Source organism: Centropristis striata, chromosome 2, assembly GCF_030273125.1.
Source record: "Centropristis striata isolate RG_2023a ecotype Rhode Island chromosome 2, C.striata_1.0, whole genome shotgun sequence".
Lineage (NCBI taxonomy): Eukaryota > Metazoa > Chordata > Actinopteri > Perciformes > Serranidae > Centropristis > Centropristis striata.
In genome coordinates, this window is record NC_081518.1 from 40,214,585 (window position 1) to 40,236,893 (window position 22,309).

Sequence of the window (22,309 nt, forward strand, 5' to 3'; positions counted from 1 at the left end):
TTCTCATACCTGGGTTCACTAAACCGTTGTCTGTCGTATCCCTTATCTCAGTGTCCCCCAGCTGGGCAGTGTCTTTAGGTGACACTTCCTCCTCCTTATTCTCAGTCTGAAACATCAAGCAAAAACATGGTGACACTGCTGTTTCAGGAAAGTTAAATAAAATGTATTTCTTCATCCTAAAGTAAAGGATTAACTGTTGAAATTCTGCCCTCCACATGTGTCTGCTTTCTATAAACCTCTGACATTTCTCAATATGAAGTTTACAACTCACATGTGGCAGTTGATTGTGAGGTAGTTAAACTTTGAAGGGAGAACAGCTACTTTAACAGCTACTTGAGCAATAAGGAAAGACACATAATGGCAGAGCTACATGTGAGGTTTGAACTGCAGGTTTTTTTCTTTACTTCAGACTGTTCCATCTGGTAGTTGGTGATGAGCTGAGCGTAGCGTCTGTTGGCTTTCATCAAGGCCTGGTGGTTTCCAGCCTCCCGCACCTCGCCGTCCTCCAGCAGCAAAATGTTATCACAGAACTCCAGATACTAACACACACAAATGAGGACAACCAGGTCAACAAAACCATCCAGCAATGGAGCCAGAGATCTAACCGACACAGTCTGAAAGGCACTTACACATATTTCAGAGGTGGAACCAAGTCATTGTTTTGCAAGTCCCAAGTCCAAATCTTTGGGTTTTAAGTCTCATATAAGTAATAATTGCCTCTTCAAATATAATACCATTTTAAAAACAGCGCAACTGGCTCCAACTGGGGCTATCGGATTGGTTCAACAACTTGGGGGATTTAGCACTGACTTGCTGGGATGAAAAGCTTTAATGTAAGCCGATTCAGGAAATTAAGGGAAATAAAGACTGAAAAAAATGTTCCGTCAGTTTACCATATTGTAAGCACTTGGCATTAGAGTAATGACAAAAAATTAGAAGTTTCTGATACATTTTTGAGGGCATTGCAAGGTTTATTATGCGTGTCTGTCTGGGTGAAATGCTGCCCTCTGTATGTTTGGAGCACGTGGCCAGGTATTACACATCGCACCTTTAAAATGTAGAATGTACTATAAGTACAACAAGGATTTGTCTGAGAAATGTTGTGCTTAATACTAAGGTATTAGCATCTACTTTTGAATAAAATATTGTATTTTCCCACCTGGAGCTGGTGTGTAATTAGTATGATAGATTTCCCCTGGAGCTCCTTCTTAATGCATTCTTCAAAAATGTGCTTCCCCACATGTGCGTCGACTGCAGACAGCGGATCATCCAGGAGAAAGATGTCCCTTTCGGAGTAGACTGCCCTGGCCAGGCTGATCCTCTGCTTCTGCCCCCCTGAGAGATTCAGTCCTCGCTCTCCAATCTGCCAACAACCAGCAGAAGGTACAAAGAGCAGGCTCTGGTACATCACAAAATCCACTTTTCAATTTGACTTATTTCTAACTATGTGGAACAAATAAAATAGAGCACACTTTTCAAAGAAAGAAAGGGCAAGTGCATGAAGCAACTAAAAGTGAAGAGAAATCACAGCTTCAAACAAACTCAGAACCATCAGTCAGACTTAGACTTGATCTCTTAGTCACAAACTGTCAACAAAACCAGATTTCTCCACTAATTTTAGGGAGCGGTTAAATTGTCCGAAAAATAATTTGTTTATCGTCACATGATTTGGATAGAAAAAGGTAATGGATTCTACCTGGTATCCAGGTACACTGCAAAAAAGCCAACTTGTATTTTTTGCCTAAAACAGTGATTTAAGTTGGTAAAACTTGGGGATATAAATTATTGACATTTAGGGCAATAATGTAAGTTAGCACAACAAAGGAAGCCAGTTGTCTGCCCAAAAACAAGTTTGTGAGTTGTTGTTACTTATATCTTTAAGTTGGGGTTCACGACAAGGGACAATAGTTCTGCTAACTCTTATTTCTTTGTTGTGAAATGTGGGAAAGCGGTGAAATTCGGTCATTAGCTAAAGCTAGCGGCTAACTGATACTAGCGGCTAACTGATGCTAGCGGCACTGCTTGTTACAGCTACAGGAGTAGCCATTAGCGTATCAATGCTAACTCAAAATTGTGGTCGCAACAATAGCTGAATTCTGAGTTGAGCAAACTCAAAAACAAAACTTAAAATATTTAGTTAAATTGTCCAACTTAAAATTTTATCGAAGTTTGTTGCCTTGAAATTTTGAGTTCACCCAGCTTTTCTTTTTTTGCAGTGTATCATCATGTAACTTTTGATTGAATATGAAAGTGATATGTGGTTGTCAAAAAACGTTGCTGGGAACTTCACACCTACATATGGATTCTGTTTTAGCAGCATTTAGTGGTCTTTATTTTTACTATTTTTGTCCATCTATTGTGTATCAACATTTACACAAGAGGTTTCTTACGACATATCAGAGAGTGTTTGTAGTAAAAGTTCTACTTAAAAAAGAATAAAAAACATTCAGTTGAGAGAGTGAAGAGCTCCTACCTCAGTTTGATCACCATGTGGGAGGATTGTCAGGTCAGCTCTGAGGCTACAAGCATCCAAAGCTCTGTCGTATCTATGGACAAAGAATTGCAGAGAATTTAAGACATTATTTGATTGTTTGATTCAGTTTATTTAATAGTAAAAACAGCCGTATTAGTTTATTGCCTAATTATAACTGGCACTTTCACCGATTTGACCTGGTTTCAAGTTTTTTTATATCAGACATTTGATTAAAGATTAACATTCAGTTTTACACACACACACACACACACACACCAAGCAGAAAATGTGTTGTCTGCATTTAACCCATCCTTTACACACCACTGAACACATCATGCTAGGAGCAGTAAGCAGCACATTTCTGCTCTGGGAGCAGTAGAGGGGACCTTGACCTGTTAATCCTGGGATTCGAACCGGTGACGCTCCAGTTTCAAGCCTGATTCTCTAAACTCTAGGGTGTCTTTCATGTGATTGCCACAGAATAACATGGATAAACTCTAAAAAGAAGTTTAAATCTTGTGGTTATGAATTGAGATGAAGTTGGTTGAAACAGCAAAAAACAGGATTGGGTGATACTTTGTACTTTATGCTCTATAAACAGATAAAAGGACAGTTGACAGGGCGACAATATGAAGGTTAACAATGCTTTACATTCTTGTCTTGTGTATGTTGACCTTTCCCACAGTATTTATTTCAGACATAATAAGGATTTCCACACTACTTTATGACCTAACCCAACTCATAAATGCTGGCTGTATGATGTGACTAATTTAAACCCTGTACACAGGTGAGCAGTCACACTCCCTGCAGTCTCTGGCAGCATGGGGTGATTTCCCTAATGATAAAACTGTCAGATAACAGAGATGACCTCTGTTCTTGCTTGACTACCTCGCTATGCAAACTCACTGAGATAAGAAGGGCTCTCTCCCAGTTAAATATTGTCACGTGAAAAGAAAGTAGTCTACATTACTGCTATGATGAACACTTGTGTGAAATATTAACGTCGTTTCAAGTATCAAAACAAAGCATCATTATGTAATCAAGCTTTAACATCTATTTATCGCTACACTGACTTTTAATAGAAACAATGGCGCCTTTGTCATTTCTTGCTTCACTTTAACTATGTAATATTTAACAGCTGTCACTGGTGAAACCTGATCATATTTAATGGAGAAAATCTTTTCTGTTTTCCCTCTGATGTCCTCCGACTACTCTTTGATTAAGGGATTTTCCTGATTGACAGAAAATGAAAATCAATCATTTAACGCTAGCTCACTTTACGATTACTCCGAGCACTGGGGTAAAGTTGGTGTTTACACTTCTAACACAGTCGATGTGGGCCGGAGGGAGGAAATCAGAGATAAAGAGCTGGGGAAAGCAGTAGTCGTGTTTACATTCAAGTCTAATCGAATTTTGAACGCGAAATTTTGAAATGTCGCATTAAAGAAAATACGGATTAGAGACATTTCCATCAACTGGTTTAGAGCAAATAAACAAAGCTGCGTTATCACACTTTTGTCAGAAGATTGCAGTGTAATGTTTGTTCCCCTAATTTGTCAGTAAACAGTAGAAGAAGAGATTGAGCCATAGAAAAAAGATAAGGAAAAGGGGTCGCTAATCGGACAACTTTGGCCACCCATGAGAGAAAATATGTATTTAGGAATGAGATTAAATTGGGCAACTTATAATTGTTCTTAACTGAAGCAGCTGATCAGTCATGAGAGTTAAATGTTCGATACGTCAGAACTTATTCTGAAAAAACATTTCCACCTCCCCTTTAGCACATTAACTACATAAACTACCGGCGTAAAACCTTTTATGCACATTTTCGGAAGTTTTATCAGATGTCAAATGTTTCCATAAAGCTTTTCTCATGCAAATCTTCACAATGCACATAGAAATTTGTTGATGGAAACTCAACTATTGGCAGAGGAGAGAAGAGGACACCGACAAAGGACGCACAAGTTCCAGTGTACTGTTTAGCTGTAAGAAGTCAGTTTTAAATAATGACATACTTGGACTGGTCAAAAGGTTCCCCCATCAGGATGTTGTCTTGAACAGTTCCATGAAATATCCAGGCCTGCTGGGAAACGTAGGCAAATGTCCCGTCGGCTGTGAGGGAGCCCTGCTGAATGAACATCTACGAGACAAAAATGAGCAGATGACCATGAGAGTTAGTTAAATCTGGTTTAGAGGTAACACAATCTGAATAAAATATCATAATATTACAGATCAGTTGCAAAACAAAGTAGCAGACAGTAAAACTGTAAAAATTGACAGCCAATAGTAATGTCAGACATGCTGTCAGAGACTTGAAAAGACTGTAAAAGACAATAAAAGGACAAAACAGTCAATGGAGGAGACAACCTGCTCCAAAATGCTGGAAATCAGTGACGTCTTTCCACTGCCCACATTCCCGCAGACACCCAGCAGGTTGCCCTTCAAGAGATAACAAGGAGAGTTTTAGTTCACCTTTAACCCAACCAGTTCACCTAATTATTTCTTATCAGTAGTAAATAACACCTTTGGCAGTGTGAAGGAGATGTTTTTCAGGGTTGGCAAAGTCCCATCCTTCTTATCCTGGGGCATCTCCTCAGCTTTGTGTCCTGTCATGCCATTGGCTGAGCTCGGTGGGGAGTCTGGTTTGCTCCAGGAAAATGTAGCGTTTTTCATCACTATTGCTGAGTCACTGTCTTTTTTATGGATCACGTAGTTGTCTGGATTCTGTAGCAGCAATATTTTCTGAAATAGCCACACAAAACATTTTCAGTTTTTTTTCAAGTGAAATCCATTACCATAGTGAAATATTTTGGAATCAGGTACTTATAAAAGTTTCCATAAAGGACACAGGACACAAAAGCCCCTTTCAGACTGCCGTTTCAAGCCTCTGTGATTCTCTGTGTTTCGCCTGCAATCTGAACTTCCCAGAAGCGTGATTGGGGAACCAAATGATCCCAAAACAACATTGCTTGAATATGAAGAATCTCTACGGTGAGACACAGCTGGACATGCAGTTCTTCCGCAATCATTGTTTTGAATGCACTCACCGCTGTCATCACTTATTGTACACATACTGCTGCTGCTCTACCGTCTCCTCCCACTTCATTCCACAATAATAATAATGATAATAATTCATAGGGGCCATTCATAGTGATCCCGCGAAGGCTTGATATTCATGCCCTTTCATAGAGCAATCCGGTGTGCAGTAGCACAGTGCTAATAGGCTACACAATTAGCCCTGTAGCAGTGAAGTACGTATGTGCTGCAGCAGTAAGTGTGCACTTAACGACCTCCGTTTGTTTACAACAAGCACCGGACACTCAATGATAATGCAGATAACGATGCCAGTTTGTTTACAATAAGTGGCGGAAGCTGTGCACAGTTAGCGACGGTGGCCGCAGTTGTTGTGCAGCTGAACAGTGATTCGAAGACTGTCGGACCAAGTGAGAGGTGTGTGTTAGACGTCACGTGCGACGTCAAATATTCCACCTTGCCGGGATGGCCCGTTTCCCACCTCTGTGACTACCTCTGGAGGCGGAAAATTGGTGGGATCATTTGATGCCAGCATCCCGCTTCGGGTGTGTTCATAGTGCGAGACTGTTACGTCCTTGGGGTACGTTGTGTGTGTTTTGGTTTTGCTCTGTTTGTGCCTCAGGACCACAGGATACGTCACTGGCTCTGTCAGAGGGAATCCCTGCTGGGTAACACCTCCGCCGAGTGCCGGTAGCAGGTCGCAGTGTTTCCCATGGCTCCGCCCTCTTCAGCTCGATTGGTCTGGCGTCCAATCACCTGCCTCCAGCTCGGCTTTAAGAGCAGCTTTGCGCGGCTGTGGACGGCCCTTCTTTGTCTTTGAGTGGCCTTGTGTGAAGTGTCTCTCTTTGTTATATTTGAGAACCCAGTGTGTATTAGAAATTGAGGCACTCGAATTGTTATCGTTAATTATTATTTGGGCATTTTAGTTTTTCTTTTTCACATTTATTCACACCACACTTCGATTATTACATTTGTTAGTTTCACTAATTTATGGGTGGTTGCATTTCTGTATTTTTGTTTGTGTAGTTCAAATCAGCTTAGTCAGCCAGAGTTCTTTTGTTTATTGTGTTTTAAATAGAACAGTTTTGGGGAAAAACCGAGTAGGAAGTTTGTTTAAGTTTGTTTGTTTTATGAGTTGGCGCCACCCACCGCCCTTTGTTCATTGCCTCACTTTGTACCACTTTTACTAGCCTGGAGAAGGTTCTCCTTTCGTTACCTTTTGTTTATTTTGCTGTTAATCAATAAATATCTGTATTTGCCTGAGTTCACCGACGTTGTGTTTCCCTAGACCCCAACTGGGTTGTAACAGAGACGTAACAGATCCATAAATGTTGCGGCATGAAATGGCACTATGAAAGGGTTAACATGAATGTCCTAAATCGGGATGCTGGCAGAGCTCGTTACGACACTTTTGCCGAAACTCAGTATGAAAAGTGCTAAAGAGAGGAATTTACATGCAGCCGTCTCAGTGATATAGCAGCCTCAGCCAGGGCCTTCACAGACAGGGGCAGTATACTCAGGCAGAACCTCATGGAGTTGAAGATGGCGATGGTGGTGAAGGCCTGGTAATAACAAAGAATGAAACTATGTCTCACACTATACAAAATTGATGAGGTCATGTATTTGTTTTAACCTCTAATAAACCACAGAAATCACACAGTGGCCATTATGGAACAAGCTGTTTTGGTGCATGTGATGCACTGCTGTGGTACTCACTTCGGTGGTGGTGAGCTTTAAGCCCAGCGCCGTGTGTACAACAAAGGTGAGGACAGTGGCTAAGGTTGGGATGATGCTGGTGATGCTGGCATTGATATTCTGGATGTAACTGACACTCCTAATTTCCTTCTTCTCATCTTTCCTAAACTCTATAAGAGAGACAACATCACATATTTGGAGAGTAGTTTAAGGTTTTTTACCTTCACTTCTCATCACATTTCAGCCCACAGTTGTACACTGAGTTCCTTCATTGTAGCAAGTTATTAAAGTACCTAGAAAACTGTATTTACATTAGATTTTTAGAATACTGTTTTATATAATTTCACTTAAGCTGGTCAGATGTCCCCCATCCATTCCAATGGACTTAATGTTCTAGGATGTCTATGATAACTAATATCTAACTAGAAATGTGCACATTTTTAAAAATAAAATATATTTAAGCCAATCACAGTGTTCCACATAATCTAAAATGGAGTGCAGTAAGTGAACATGAGGAAGCATAAGGCACATTTAAATCTATTATTCTTATGGTTTTGTGTTTAAACTAAACACGAGATGTTATATTTCTCCATGTCAAAAAATAATATGAAATATGTAGAGCTTTTACAAAGAAAAAGCACCTGAATATCACCAGAAGGGAAATGAGGAGGGGAAACCATTTTGATTTTATTTTCTAATGATACATCTACATTATAATGTTTCCTACTGATTATATAGATACAGTTTTCTGGAGATTATTCAATTTGAACATTTTTTATTCTCTCAAGACAATATGCAGCTACCTTACTACATACCTGCAATTTTCTCTTCAAAGGAATCTTCCCAGGCATACATCTTGATAAGTTTGATGCTGTTGAGAATCTCGTTCATTGTGCGAACACGGTTGTCGGTTATCAATATGGCTCTCCATCTGAATAGGTTAATGAGCCTGGCCAAGCCAAACTGAAAGCAGAAAAAAACCCAATATTAATATTAGTGTGAATAGAAAACAAGCATCGAAAGAGCAAATGCAGGTAATTTAGGGTTGTCCTTGTGGATAATATGTTTAGGAAAATACCTCACATGAATGTGAAATGGAAAGCTTTAAATCAACCTGATCCATTAAAGGCTCAGCAGTAGTTTTTGTTCCAGCCAGACAGGTCGGCACAAAACCTGCAACCACACTGACAGCCCTGCTACTTACCAACTATAGATAATTAAACTGCAGAAAAATATGGTCAGATTGCTTTTAATTTAGAAATTAAAATATTAATAACCTACCATATTAAAAAAACAACAACAACAGTATCTTAAATCTGTTATGATTTAGTGATATAGGCCAGTCACGGCGACTTGGTGACCATACCTGGTAATAATTAATAAATAATAAAAATTGTAGATCATTTACGCTAGCTCAGTTAAAGACTGCTCCGAGCACTAGGGGAGAGTTGGTGTTTACACCTCTAGCACAGTAGCTGTGGGCTATAGGGGGGAAATCAGATGAATCCATTTATTTGAGATGCTAATGAGAACAACTGTATGTGCATCTGATAGTGTACAGACCTGTACGGGGATGAAGATGAGGTAGGTGCAAACTCCGGTCAGTGCAGTGTAGCCCAGAAAGTAGCAGGCGTAGACAACACACGCAATAAGGAGCACAGGACTGGACAGCACGAAGCTCCCAAACAATGCCGCCTCATATAATTTGTGGCCATCGCTGGTCAAAACGCTAATCATCTGCACGATAGACAGGGAAGGAGGGAGAGAAAGACTGTGAACCACATTTACCAAGAATGCACTTCTTCAACTTATAGTATCCACAACATGTTTATGACGGAGAAGTTTGCCCTCACAAACCAGGATTAAAAACAACGTGAAGCAGAGAACAAGAACAAAAATGTAAGAATATTAAATTAAAAAATCCCCTGTAACAGCAATGACGTGCATGTAGGACGATTTGGTCATATGATTTTATAATTAATCCACAAATGCATTTCCCCTCAAAACATGTTTTTTAGTCCTGATAACATTTTGGGAGAGACGTAATTCTTATTCTGTTTAGTTTAATAAGTAGTTGGGAGATGACCTCTGATTATATCTTGTTAACTATTATACAAAATAGTGTTATAACTATTATACAAAATAGTGTTATAAAGGACTGGATGTTCCTGCTCGAGAAAGAAGAAGTTATAAAGAATTAAAAAAAAAATTTATATGATAAAGTCTTAACTGTAGCCAGGCTGAGGCTACACTGCAAAAAAAGAAAAGTTGGGTGAACTCAAAATTTCAAGGAAACAAACTTCGATAAAATTTTAAGTTGGACAGTTAAACTAAATATTTTAACTGTACTAACTTATAATTTTACATTGTAATAACTTTTAATCCTTACTTCTGCTAACTTATGCAATGTGCTGAATTGGCACGATTGTAACGCCGCTATGAAATGTCAGCTAATGTTGCAACCACAATGTTGTGTTAGCATTGATATGCTAATGGCTACTCTTGTAGCTGTAACAAGCAGCGCCGCTAGCATCAGTTAGCCGCCAGCATCAGTTAGCCGCTAGCTTTCGCTAATGAATTTCAACGCTTTCCCGCATTTCACATCAAAGAAATAAGAGTTAGCAGAACTATTGTCCCTTGTTTTGAACCCCAACTTAAAGAAAGTAACAACTCACAAACTTGTTTTTGAGCATACAACTGACTTCCTTTGTTGTGCTAACTTACATTATTGCCCTAAATGTCAATCATTTATATTTCCAAGTTTTACCAACTTAAATCACTGTTTTAGGCCAAAAAATACAAATTGGCTTTTTTGCAGTGTACAGTACATACAAATTCTGATACAGATAGAGGGAGAACTACATTATCGGCATGACGGGTGATTCTGGTGTGTGAGATCACTTTCCTAGAGAAATGCAGGCCCCCCTGCATTAAAATAAGCATCAACTATGATGTCTGTAACCCAGTCTTTACCTCTCCCATTGAAATGCCGCTGTGAACCCGCAGAGAGATGACTTTCTCAAAGGCCATTACAGAGAAGGCTCCCTTCAGTCTGCAGGCTGTGCGCAGGTTCAGTGCCCACAGCATGGATATAAAGTAGATTTTGAGGAACTCGGTGGTGAACAATGCGAAGGCCAGACCAACACCATGGGACACTGTGGACTTCTCTGGGTACTCAGCATAGTTTAGGATCTCATTGACCAGAATAGCCTGAGAGGAAAGAGAAAGCATTAGTTATTTTTTTTTATTACTTTAACAAACTTGACATTACTACATTATCAAAAAACAGTTAATTTCTCAGTCACAAAACTTTTCTTTAATGGTCACGTAAAGACTTCAAGTCAAGAACGGTGCTTAAGTGCAATTTTGAGCTAGTTATACTTTATGCTCTGTTTAATTTTAGATGTGAAAACAAAAGTCAGTGTTCTCGCTACTTATCTACTGCACCTTTGGCAGTAACATCCATGAGGTATTTTAGGTAATTGTTGATCCAGGAAGTACATTTCGTTTTACAAAGTGAGTCAAGGATTAATTTCTTCAGCGCTTATCTGCAGGGGGGGGGCTGGAGCCAATCCCAGCTGACATTAGGCGAGAGGCCGGGAACACAGGTCACCAGACTATCACAGGGCAGACAACCATTCACACTCTCATTTACTACGGACACTTTAGAGTCACCAATTAAACCTCAGTGCTCCGGAGAGAAGCCACGCTGACATGGGGAGAGCATGCAAACTCCACACACAGGCTGGAGTCGAACCTGCGACCCTCTTGCTGTTAGGCAAAAGTGCTGCCCACCACACCACCTTGTAGCCCTGCGAGACTTCTACTCATGGAATATTTTTACAGTACTGATACTTCAGCTGAAGAGAAAGGTCGGAATACTTCTTCAGGCATGTTAACCATAAATGTGTTATTAGGACAAATGTCAGAGAAGGCCACTAGATCTGGCCAATCGATGAAGCACTGGTACTGTTGATAAATAAATCGTAAAAAATTACCGGGCCCAGAAACGCTGAAATCATGACAAGGACACCAGTAATGACAGAAATAATCAGCCTGGTTCTTTGAAAGCGAAGCATCACTCGAGTCAGAGAAGCCTTCTCCAGGCCAACCTTTGCCACTTCTTCCTCCCAGAGTCTCTGGAGCCTGTTCACAACACACACAAACAGCCCTGCTGATCTATAGCCAGTAAAACAGTAACACCCTTGAAATGCAGCAAACATCTCATCAAATTCATAATTTGTTTGCATTTTTACAATATCTTTTCCAGCTCTGACTTTTATAGGCTTGTCATGTTTCATGTCTTTAAGTTAACTGTACTCTAATTGCATCTAATCACAGTAGTAATATGCAGCCAGTGTCAGACCTGTCTCCGCTGGTTTCTGCTGCATCCGCCTTAGACAGGTTGAGAGAGCTGATGTCCAGCTTGTTCCTGAACAAGGCCCACATCATGGGGGTCATCCATGCAAAGGTTGTAAAAGACACGAAACCTGCATTGTCCAACGGGTGGGACCTAGACATGGAAACAGCACCCAGTATGCAAAAATATGCTTAAAAATATGTGAAAGCCAAGTACATTATTTATCAGTAAACATGTTGATTTTAAATTGTTTATTAACCCTTTGATGCACAACAAGGGTCTTTGCAAATAACTTCATCATCAATCATCATCATACATCCTAACTTTTTGTTTTCATTTCTTACTTTTTGAATAAAACCCCCCCTTTTTTTATCACTACGCTTCAAATGTACAAGGTAATTTTTTACCCATGTAGAAAGTGTTTATATGTTGTCATTAATTCACCAATCACCAATTTAAAACCTGACAAAGCAGACACAAATATTAACTATCCTATTTTGTTAAATTGGTGTTTTTCCGATGGAAATTATTATTTGGTGGCTCTAATAAGTCTCAAATGTTAAAATATGTGATTTTCCAATGTAATCCGGTGATTCTAACAACTCTTTTAAAGTTAAACCTTAAAAATAAGACAAACATAGTTACAAATATACTCAAATTGTTAATTTAGTGTATCACTTTTTGTATCACTATGCTTCTAATGCACAAGGTCTTTTTTGACCCATGTGTGTAAACTTGATGTAATAATACAAAAACTATTTTTCTTCATCAAGTATGAAAGGAAATAAGGATATAATGATCTGTTGTAATAAAAAAAAACATATTCAAACACACAGCCAGCATGCAAGAAATAACATGGGGAATGAATGTGGGTCATTTTTGACCCATGTTGTGCGTTAGAAGGTGTTTATATGTTGTGCATCAAAGGGTTAAATCATATATAAGTCAATCAAAGTAGACGATTGATGTCATCAATGATACTGACTCAGGCGAGGACCAGCGGAAAGGTTTCAGGGTCTGAAGGCTCTGGCTGTATTTTCCAAACAGGGTAGGGTGAGCTTGTCTCCTGTTGTCTGAATCTGAATGTTCTGGACTAGAGGGAGACTCAGTCCTCTGCTGGAAACCATCTTCTATCTGAAGGGTCATAAATACAGAGAGGGAGACAGAAATGCAGATTTTAACATTTGTTGAGTATGAAACAGAAGTGGCAGGGAGATAGATAGATAGATAGATAGATAGATAGATAGATAGATAGATAGATAGATAGATAGATAGATAGAGAGATAGAGAGATATATTTATTGTAATTCAATGATTGTAAATATTGCTTTCTTTTATTGTTATTCGTTTTTCTTTTCTTTTAAAATGAATAATAGAATTATAATCATTTATTGTAAATATTGCTTTCCTTACTGTTATCCTTTTTTTTTCTGACACTTTTTCACTTGACACACAGAGAGAGAGAGAGAGAGAGAGAGAGAGAGAGTTAGAGAGAGAGAGAGGGGGCATTTCAGGTAAATAGTCACAAAAAGTGGATCAAACAAACCGGCAACAAAAACACAGGATGCAGGTGAAATAATAGGAGAGGAAAAGATCTGAAGCAGTAAAAGCAACATGTAAAAGGTCCGGTGTTTTGCTGGAAGCTACTGATTGTGCTATACTTACAACAGAGACTTCTCTAGTTCTGTTCTCCAAAGAATACGCCTTCCTCATTTTGTCCTGAACCGAGGGAAGGAAAGTCATTATTTTAATGGCCACAAGAGATTGAAAGTGGAAACATTTTTGAAACATGTACTTTTAACAGCATCTGGCTGGAGGCTGTAATTATTCAGATCATCTCAGTTTGCACTGTGTTACAACATGAAGATTATCATTTTGCCACACAAGTCAGTCTTCAAGTGTTGTTGTGAGCTTTCAGCAGGTTTAAAGATGCATTACATGTATGTTATGACAACTCATACGGCATTACAAGTTAGGTCAAAATAATATACTAATAATATACTAAAAGCTCAGGGAATGACAATTTAGTTTGATTTTAACCCTTCTCATTACTCATTTCACATTACTTCTCATTCCACATATCCCTGTTTACTTTACAGCCTATTACTCTACCAAGGAAGTTGGGTTTTGGTTTGTCAGCAGGAAGGATCATTTTGCAGTTACTGTATCTACATTTAATGTTGCATATTATCCCAATATGTAAACATTGCACTATTTGCCATTTGTTATGTATTTATTGTTTTTGCAGCACTTTGGAAACCTTGTGTTTGCTAAAATTGTGCTATATAAATAAAGGGGATTGGATTGGATTGGATTTGTCTTTTACTTGTGTGTCAATGAATGACAGGCATCTTCCTCCTATCTGCCCCTTTCCGACGCTCATACTGTCAAAGAAAAATACAAGAAGAGCTGAAAAGCAGTACTTTACAACCTGACATGCATATTGTATGGAGCATGGTTGATCAGGTGTAATTTGTGTTATAATATGAAGTTATGTAATACGGTTGACCTAAAACCACCAAATGCTAAACCAACACAAGACCAAAGATCAGGGTGACACAGCTTTTTTGTCCAAACTGCTGCAGGTAATGTAATATCCACTTTATCAATGATTATTTTCACACTAACAACCAAGTAAACAGTTTTAGTTTGCTGAGATGTGTTGAATACTGAACAGTGAATTAACTGGCCAAAGATTTGAGCACTATTTGAAACCTATAACAACAAAATACAGCTATGATGCAAGTAACATCCATCGTTTGAATTAGGTTAGACTATAGACCTAACAAAATGACATATTTGAGCTAACCATTAGTTTGGAATCCTCTGTCCTTCATTAATGGCTATTTAAACTAAAAGAAAGAAAAACTCAGTGTTGCATGACAGCAGAATACTGTTTAAACTATTATTCCCTCAGAATATCCTCAATTTTGAATTTGTTTCCCAGAACCTGGCCCTGTTTAAATTTACACACATTTTGCATGCTAAGCTTCCAGTTTCTTTAAACATTAAACATTCAAACATTTAAACATTCTTTGAACATTACTGTTCATTGTTCTATTTTTCATGTAACTGTTGCTCAGAGGTATCTTTGTCTCTTTCAGTTTTGAAACTTTGTAGTGTTTTGTACAGAACATACAATTTTGTAAACCCTTCATACAAAACAACATCTATTGGTAAATAATCTATTGGTCTTTTTTAAGGCCATTTAAAAAATAATCCTCTCGGTTATCTGACTAGGCACAATCAAGCTTTTGTAGCAGGCAATTCCAAACTTTTGACAAAGTCAAATTAAATTGAACAAGAGCAGGTACTAGAAGTGAACTTCAATAAAAAAGACTAAAAATGAACTACCAGAACTTATTAAAGCTTATTTAAACTGAGCTGAGTGAAACTGTAAAGTAGCGAAATGAAACAATACCTCTGTGTGAAGGAGCAGGAAGACCCACTGCAGCGTGTTGATACTGACTCTACAGCTGACACTGGAGCAGCATTTTACTCACAGTTTACACAACTGGCTTTTACAGAGATCAAAGGTTTGCCTGTTTAGAGGTGAATATCTCTCCTCACTCCTTGGAGTTTATGTGCAGTCATGCCAGCTACTAATAGTTAACCAGATGAGATTTCAAGATTAAGACTGGGATGTGGTAACGTTTTGTTTTAACTCAGTTTAAACAGAGTAATTAAAAATGAAAAAATAAATCCATTTTATGTTATCTTGGGAAGCCAGTCTGGCCAGCCCAGGCGAACCGTAGATATAGTAGACTACAGAAGCACTGGTAAAAACAAAATAAATTAAAAAGTCCAAAATTGTTTGTGGCTTTAGTACTTAAAGACACAAAAAATAGCAAAAAAAAGTAATTTACTATATTATTCAATGCAGGTGATCCAGCACAGAAACTCACCGAGAGCAGTTATGGCATGACTAGGTTAGATATCGTCTCCCTGTTAAAATAATCGCACTACTCATTTTGTGTCAAAATTGTTTGTTTTTTTGCCTAAATCATCTCCTCATGACACCGGCCACCTATGGTAAAATCGCCTACATCCTCAGTTGATCAGATCATGTGATTTTACCCCTTTAACCCTTTGATGCACAACATGGGTCAAAAATGACCCTCATTCATTCCCCATGTTATTTAATGCTGCTGTGTGTTTCTGTGCTCTATCTTTTGATATCAACTTATTTTATGATTGAATATTCTTAGTATTCTTTAAATATCTTGTTTTGATAACAATAGATCATTATTTTCATTTTGCTTCTCATAATTTATGAAGAAAAAAAGTTTTAGTATTATTACATAGCTAACTACTTGGCTAAGTAGCTTGCTAAGCTAACTACTTAGCCAAGAAGTTAGCTAAGTAGTTAGCTTAGCAAGCTACTTTTCATTTTGCTTCTCTTAATTTATGAAGAAAAAAAGTTTTTGTAATATTACATAGCTAACTACTTGGCTAAGTAGCTTGCTAAGCTAACTACTTAGCCAATAATTTAGCTAAGTAGTTAGCTTAGCAAGCTACTTATTTTAATTTTGCTTCTCATAATTTATGAAGAAAAAAGGTTTTTGTACTATTACATAGCTAACTATTTGGCTAAGTAGCTTGCTAAGCTAAATACTTAGTAAGTAGTTAGCTTAGCAAGCTACTTAGCTAAATACTTAGCCAAGAAGTTAGCTTAACAAGCTACTTAGCTAAAAAATGGATATGGCTCATTTTTCACCCATGTTGTGTATTAGAAGAATAGTGACAGAAAACAGGATTTTATTCAAAAATGAATAAAGGAAAACATAAAAATTAAGATGTATGATGATCAAAAACAAACTTATTGAGGAAAACCTGAAATACTGAATGATGAATTATTGCAAAGATATAGAACACAAAAACTCTGTCGGGTCACTTTAGACCCATGTTGTGCATCAAAGGGTTAAGATCATCACTTCTTTGACAATTTGCCACATTCATAGGCATCAGATAAGAACTGAGCAAAGAAGAGCTAGAGGGAGATTGTTTAGTTATCAGTTTAGTTTATCAGTGTTTTATTGTTGACACTAATATTGGTAACACTTTACTCTAAGGTGTCTATATAAGAGTGACATGAGCCTGTCATAAACAAGACATGGGATGTGTCATGAACATTAATGACACTTTGAAGTAACATTAATGCTCATGATACTTGTCATGTCATGTTTCTGACAGGCTCTTATGTAGACCCCTTCAAAATAAAGTGTTACCATATCTTGCTAAAGTCACAAAGGCATGTTCAAAAATTGCCTAAGTCATTTATTTCTCTTAAGTTACATCATTTGCACAGTGTTATTACTATGCCAATAGCCATCCTTTATTACATCCTTTTTGAGTGAAATGATCAATAAATGTCATATGTTACACTTTTGGTGATGTTTTTTGTATTTCCTGCTAAACTTGAAAAAATGAATTAGGTGATTATTTTAACAGGTTGATGATATTTATAGTCTATGGCCTGGGGGAAGAGACATGTTCGATATGAAGAAAATAAGCGAAAGCGAATATTTTCACCATATGAATGAAAAAAATAAATTGAAACCATAATGCTTTTCCTTATTTTCTGTCATACATAAAATGTTGCACCACCAGTAATTTGTATTGTTTGGCTGTCTAGCTTGCTTAAAAAGTAATCACAGTGAGCAAAATCGTGGGTTTTCCCACCGTCCTGAACGCTCCGTCTGTCAGAGAAACCTATCACAGTGGCTGCCGATGTTGTGAATTTGGCAGCAATTTCCGGTCATATTCCTGCTTTTATTGATATTTTCCATTGCAGAAAGCTACACCCCACTGCAGCTGTGTGTTGTTGCGCCCTGGCCTAGGGTAACCAGTGCTCTCTGCCCCCTCCCTAACTCCCAGAGACAAGCGTAAACCGATAAGCAGCCCAATATGATTTATTGTTCACAACTGACCTGAAAATAAAGATGTGTAAAATAAAATACAGGTTTCTTACCTGAACTCCCTTAAAAAAAAAACAGGAGAAAAGTTATAAAACTAAAGGCTAACCATCCCTACCTACCAGGACTGCAACAATTAACTTAAAGAATCTTTGTTATAAATAATACAACAGAGAACAAAGATTACAACAATTACTGACAACAGTCAACAAACATTTCCCACTATTGCATCTGGCTGGGAGTCAGACAAAGGGCCCAGAGAGGTGTCCTCAGCAGCCATCTTTTAAAGATGTTCAATCAGCTGTGTCCAATCCCACCAGGACTCCAACCACCATCTGGGAAACAGAAAGGAGAGAGACAAAGAACCCCAAGCAGCACCTCCTCTGGCAGGGAGGAACACCTGCACCAGGCACTGCAAGGAACAAAACAATGAACCATATGACCCCTGGTCATAACAGTGTTTACATGCTAACTTCAGGGAAACCTGCACTGCAAAAGAAGAAAAGTTGTATTTTATGCCTAAAACAGTGATTTAAGTTGGTAAAACTTGGAAATATAAATTATTGACATTTAGGGCAATAATGTAAGTTAGCACAACAAAAGCCAGTTGTCTGCTCAAAAACAAGTTTGTGAGTTGTTGTTACTTATATCTTTAAGTTGGGGTTCACAACAAGGGACAATAGTTCTGCTAACTCTTATTTCTTTGTTGTGAAATGGGGGAAAGCGGTGAAATTCGGTCATTAGCGAAAGCTAGCGGCTAACTGATGCTAGCGGCTAACTGATGCTAGCGGCTAACTGATGCTAGCGGCGCTGCTTGTTACAGCTATGGTTACAGCCATAGACATATATATATATATATATATATATATATATATATATATATATATATATAGCTGTAACCATAGACATATATATATATATATATATATATATATATATATATATATATGTCTATGGTTACAGCTACAAGAGTAGCCATGAGCGCATCAATGCTAACTCAAAATTGTTGTCGCAACATTAGCTGACATTTCATAGCGGCGTTACAATCGTGCCAATTCAGCACATTGCAGAAGTTAGCAGAAGTAAGGATTAAAAGGTATTACAATGTAAAATTATAAGTTCAAAAATCTGAATTCAGAGTTGAGCAAACTCAAAAACAAAACTTAAAATATTTAGTTTAATTGTCAAACTTAAAATTTTATCGAAGTTTGTTGCCTTGAAATTTTGTGTTCACCCTACTTTTCTTTTTTTGCAGTGTGTAATCTTGGCCGCTGACTATATTATCATCCCTTATTTAGGGAGTAGACCAGTAAACATGTCAAAACCAGAGTTTAAAAAAATACTCAATTTAATTCAATTCAACTACAGGGGCACCACGTTCAAGGTAAAGGGTGTGCACCAATTTTCTACTGTTTTCAGGTTAAATGACGTGTCCTTTAAAAACGGTGAGACGTGTGCAACGGGCTGTGATGTACGGTTTATCTCCTTTGGTGGGTGTATCAGAGGGGTGAACCAATCAGCAGCAACTTGTAGATAAACTTCAGTACAGACTTCAGTTCAGATAAAGTGCTTCCCTTATGTCCTATTCTATATCTTATTGGATCTAATCCCAACATTTTATTTTCATTTCAGCAGAAAAGAATAATACTAGCAGCTTCTACGGCTGCCAAGAAAACCATAATTAAAAACTGGTTTGAACCTGTCACGAATTTCAAGAGGCTTTTATTGTTTTTTTGTCTGTCTTCTTGAGAGGTCAACAGCCAGGATTAATAATGCTAGACCGGAGAACATACTCAGCTGGTCTAAAGCTATTGCTGTCCTCCAAGGGTTACTTTGAATTTAGTTAACTTTTCATATGATTCTCTTTTTATCCTGGAATCTGTGTATATAACCAGTCTCTCTATAAATCTGTTTGGGCTAAATTCATGTTTCTTTTTTTCAATTTTTTGTTTGTTTGTTAGTTTGTTTGTTTGTATGTTTTCTCCTTGTGGCTTTGTACTGGGGTATCGTCGTTTTCATTGTGTTCATTTGCCACTTTAAATCTCATAAATCTGCACAAATCTGCATTTTTTTCTCGTAGATTTGCCACTTTAATCTCGTAAACTATTATTATTATTATTATTATTATTATTATTATTATTATATTACTAATATTATTTATTTATTTATGTTTTTTTACACATTCTGGCTGTATGTAATATCCTCCAATATTATCTAGGGTTGAAATTTGGAATTTGCAAGTATTTCAATGAGTGCCATATCTCTCCAACCCTTGCTGCCCTCCATTGGCTGCCTGTGAGTTTTAGAATTGATTAGAAGATTTTATTACTTGTTTTTAAAGCCCTGAATGGTCAGGCTCCTGCCTATATCAATGAGATGCTTTTACCCTACGAGCCTGAACGCTGCCTGAGATTCTGTGGCACAGCTTTGCTTCTGGTCCCGAGGTCCCGTCTTATTACAAAAGGTGACCAGACCTTCGCAGTTCGTGCTCCACAGCTGTGGAATTCCCTGCCTGGAGATCTCAGGCAGGGAAGCTCAGTGGTTTCTTTTAAATCTCTTTTAAAAACCCACTTGTATCGATTGGCCTTCTCTTAATTTCCTTTTATTATTGTTGTATGATTACCTTGTTGTGATTGGTGATTTTAAATTTTACATTTTTTAAGTCCAATGTAATTTCTTCTTCTTGTTTTATTTTGTTATTGTCAGTAAATTGTGTTTGATAAGTTTTATTTCTGTTGTACAGGACCTTGTAACTTGTTTTTGAAAGGTGCTATATAAATAAAGTTATTATAATAAGTAATCCACTGTTCTTTTTTATTTGCTAAAAAAATAAAAAAAACTTCAGTACATTATTGAACTATCATTTTAAATTAATTTGATTTTAATAATTCTGAAAATAAATTACAATGCGTTTATCAAGTGTAAGTTTTGATGAAACCTCGCCCATTAAAGAGGCACAAGTGGGTGTTAAACGCACCACCGCTGTCAAATAGGTAAACATTGTTAGCTACATTGGAGGTTCCAAACAGTAATAGGCTTCCCCCGAGGAAAACTTTCTACTGGATCACCAAACTGTCAGTGCCTGGTGTTTAACCCTTAATAGGGCACTCATTGAAATACTTGCAAATTCCAAATTTCAACCCTAGAGAATATTGGAGGATATTACATACTGCCAGAATGTGTAAAAAAAACATGAGAGAAAAAAGTTTACGAGATTAAAGTGGCAAATCTACGAGAAAAATATGTGCAGATTTATGAGATTTAAAGTGGTGAATCTGCAAGAAAAGTTTATTTTTTTCCCACTTTTTCTCGTTAATCTGCGACTTTTTTCGCACAGATTTGCCACTTTAAATCTCTTAAATCTGCAACTTTTTTTCTTGTAGATTTGCACTTTAATCTAGTAAATTTGCAACTTTTTTTCTCGAAATATTACCTGAAGTTACCAAATATAGTTCTTTGCCTGATAAAGGGTTAAAGAGAATGAAGGGGGTGAATGGCCATGTTTTATAAAGTCTATGATTATGACCCATCTCTGGTACCTAGTGGGCTAAAGGTGTGCCACAGGTGTGCCAAGGGCCATGAAATCCCATTATAAATCGTCCTCTGACACACTGGGCAGGCTGTGCTTGATTGTGATCTGACCTCACCCCTGGGTTCAATATTTAGAGCACAGTGCACTCAGAGCAGTATTTAATATTTAACCGTTTTCAGTTAAAAGCATAAGACTTAATATGTGCAATGATTTTATCTAAAATCTTACATTGTGTGACTCTGTGCTGCTGGTTTAGTGCCAAAACTTTCTCAGTTGAGTTGAATGATGTAACCAGAGTCATTTTTGGCTGTTTTACTGCAATGTGTGATACCACCTCTGGTACATAACACTCACAATAGCTCTTGTTGGGGCCTGAAACTCACATTTTCTTTCTACTTTCAAATAAACTGTATATGCAGATACAAAGCAGTCACTATGACAAAACAATTTTTTATTGGAGTGCATTTAACCCTTAATAGGGCACTCATTGAAATACTTGCAAATTCCAAATTTCAACCCTAGAGAAATATTGGAGGATACTACATACTGCGAGAATGTGACCTGCGGGAGGGGGGGTAATATTTTGAGGAAAAAGTTTACAAGATGAAAGTGGCAAATCTACGAGAAAAAAATGTGCAGATTTATGAGATTTAAAGTGGTGAATCTGCGAGAAAAAAGTTGTTTTTTTCCCGTAAGTCTGCAACTTTTTTCGCGCAGATTTGCCACTTTAAATCTCTTGAATCTGTGACTTTTTTTCTTATAGATTTTTTATTTTTATTCATACTTGGCCCTAATATGCCAGCACAGTCAGGTTCTCCTCGTACAAGTCAATGAAGAATAACACGACTGTTTCTTTCAGATTTTTTTTCTAAATTTTTCATTTTTACATTGGAGGTCAAGGTCAATAAATTTAATATTATTATATTATTATCATACTGATTGGTCAAATGTCATGTGTCACGGTCTGTGACGAAGCCTGATCTTTGCTGATTAGCTGAAAGAAGACATGGGGACCCCATTTTGATATCCACTGAAGTTACCAAATATAGTTTTTCGCCCAATAAAGGGTTAAACACATTTTTATAAATGTTTGTTTCTGATGTGCCATAATTTGTCTGTTTTGAAGGTATTAGGAGTGTCCCTCATCCCTTAACAGCTATCATATGTGTCTGAGCCACAGCACCGTCGTCATGCTGGTCTGCGTTCGTCAGAAGGGATTTGTGGTACATTTCTCTACACACAGTGCTCAGCCTTGTGGTCTGAGTCTAATCCAGCAGGGCTGTGGTGGTGCCAAAAGGTGAT

At 37.7% G+C, this 22,309-nt stretch overlaps 1 protein-coding gene across 3 annotated transcripts in view; it reads right to left on the minus strand.

The window, feature by feature from the left end:
- abcc12 (ATP-binding cassette, sub-family C (CFTR/MRP), member 12) overlaps positions 1–17,546 on the minus strand; it is a 28,696-nt gene extending 11,150 nt beyond the window's left edge. The window contains exons 1-17 of one of the 3 annotated variants that reach the window (XM_059356624.1): positions 17,532–17,546; positions 13,226–13,279; positions 12,547–12,695; positions 11,568–11,714; positions 11,200–11,347; positions 10,175–10,411; positions 8,765–8,938; positions 8,017–8,164; positions 7,223–7,371; positions 6,961–7,068; positions 4,997–5,215; positions 4,841–4,912; positions 4,489–4,613; positions 2,474–2,546; positions 1,160–1,363; positions 405–539; positions 10–106 (exon numbers count right to left, since the gene is read on the minus strand). In XM_059356624.1, coding sequence (XP_059212607.1) covers positions 10–106; positions 405–539; positions 1,160–1,363; positions 2,474–2,546; positions 4,489–4,613; positions 4,841–4,912; positions 4,997–5,215; positions 6,961–7,068; positions 7,223–7,371; positions 8,017–8,164; positions 8,765–8,938; positions 10,175–10,411; positions 11,200–11,347; positions 11,568–11,714; positions 12,547–12,695; positions 13,226–13,273 — 2,233 coding nt within the window. In that variant the 5' untranslated portion in view covers positions 13,274–13,279; positions 17,532–17,546. Of the gene's footprint in view, positions 1–9; positions 107–404; positions 540–1,159; positions 1,364–2,473; positions 2,547–4,488; positions 4,614–4,840; positions 4,913–4,996; positions 5,216–6,960; positions 7,069–7,222; positions 7,372–8,016; positions 8,165–8,284; positions 8,639–8,764; positions 8,939–10,174; positions 10,412–11,199; positions 11,348–11,567; positions 11,715–12,546; positions 12,696–13,225; positions 13,280–14,981; positions 15,024–17,531 lie in introns of those variants that run through there. The other 2 variants (XM_059356616.1, XM_059356631.1) reach the window with 2 other exon arrangements.
- Positions 17,547–22,309: the final 4,763 nt, after the last annotated feature.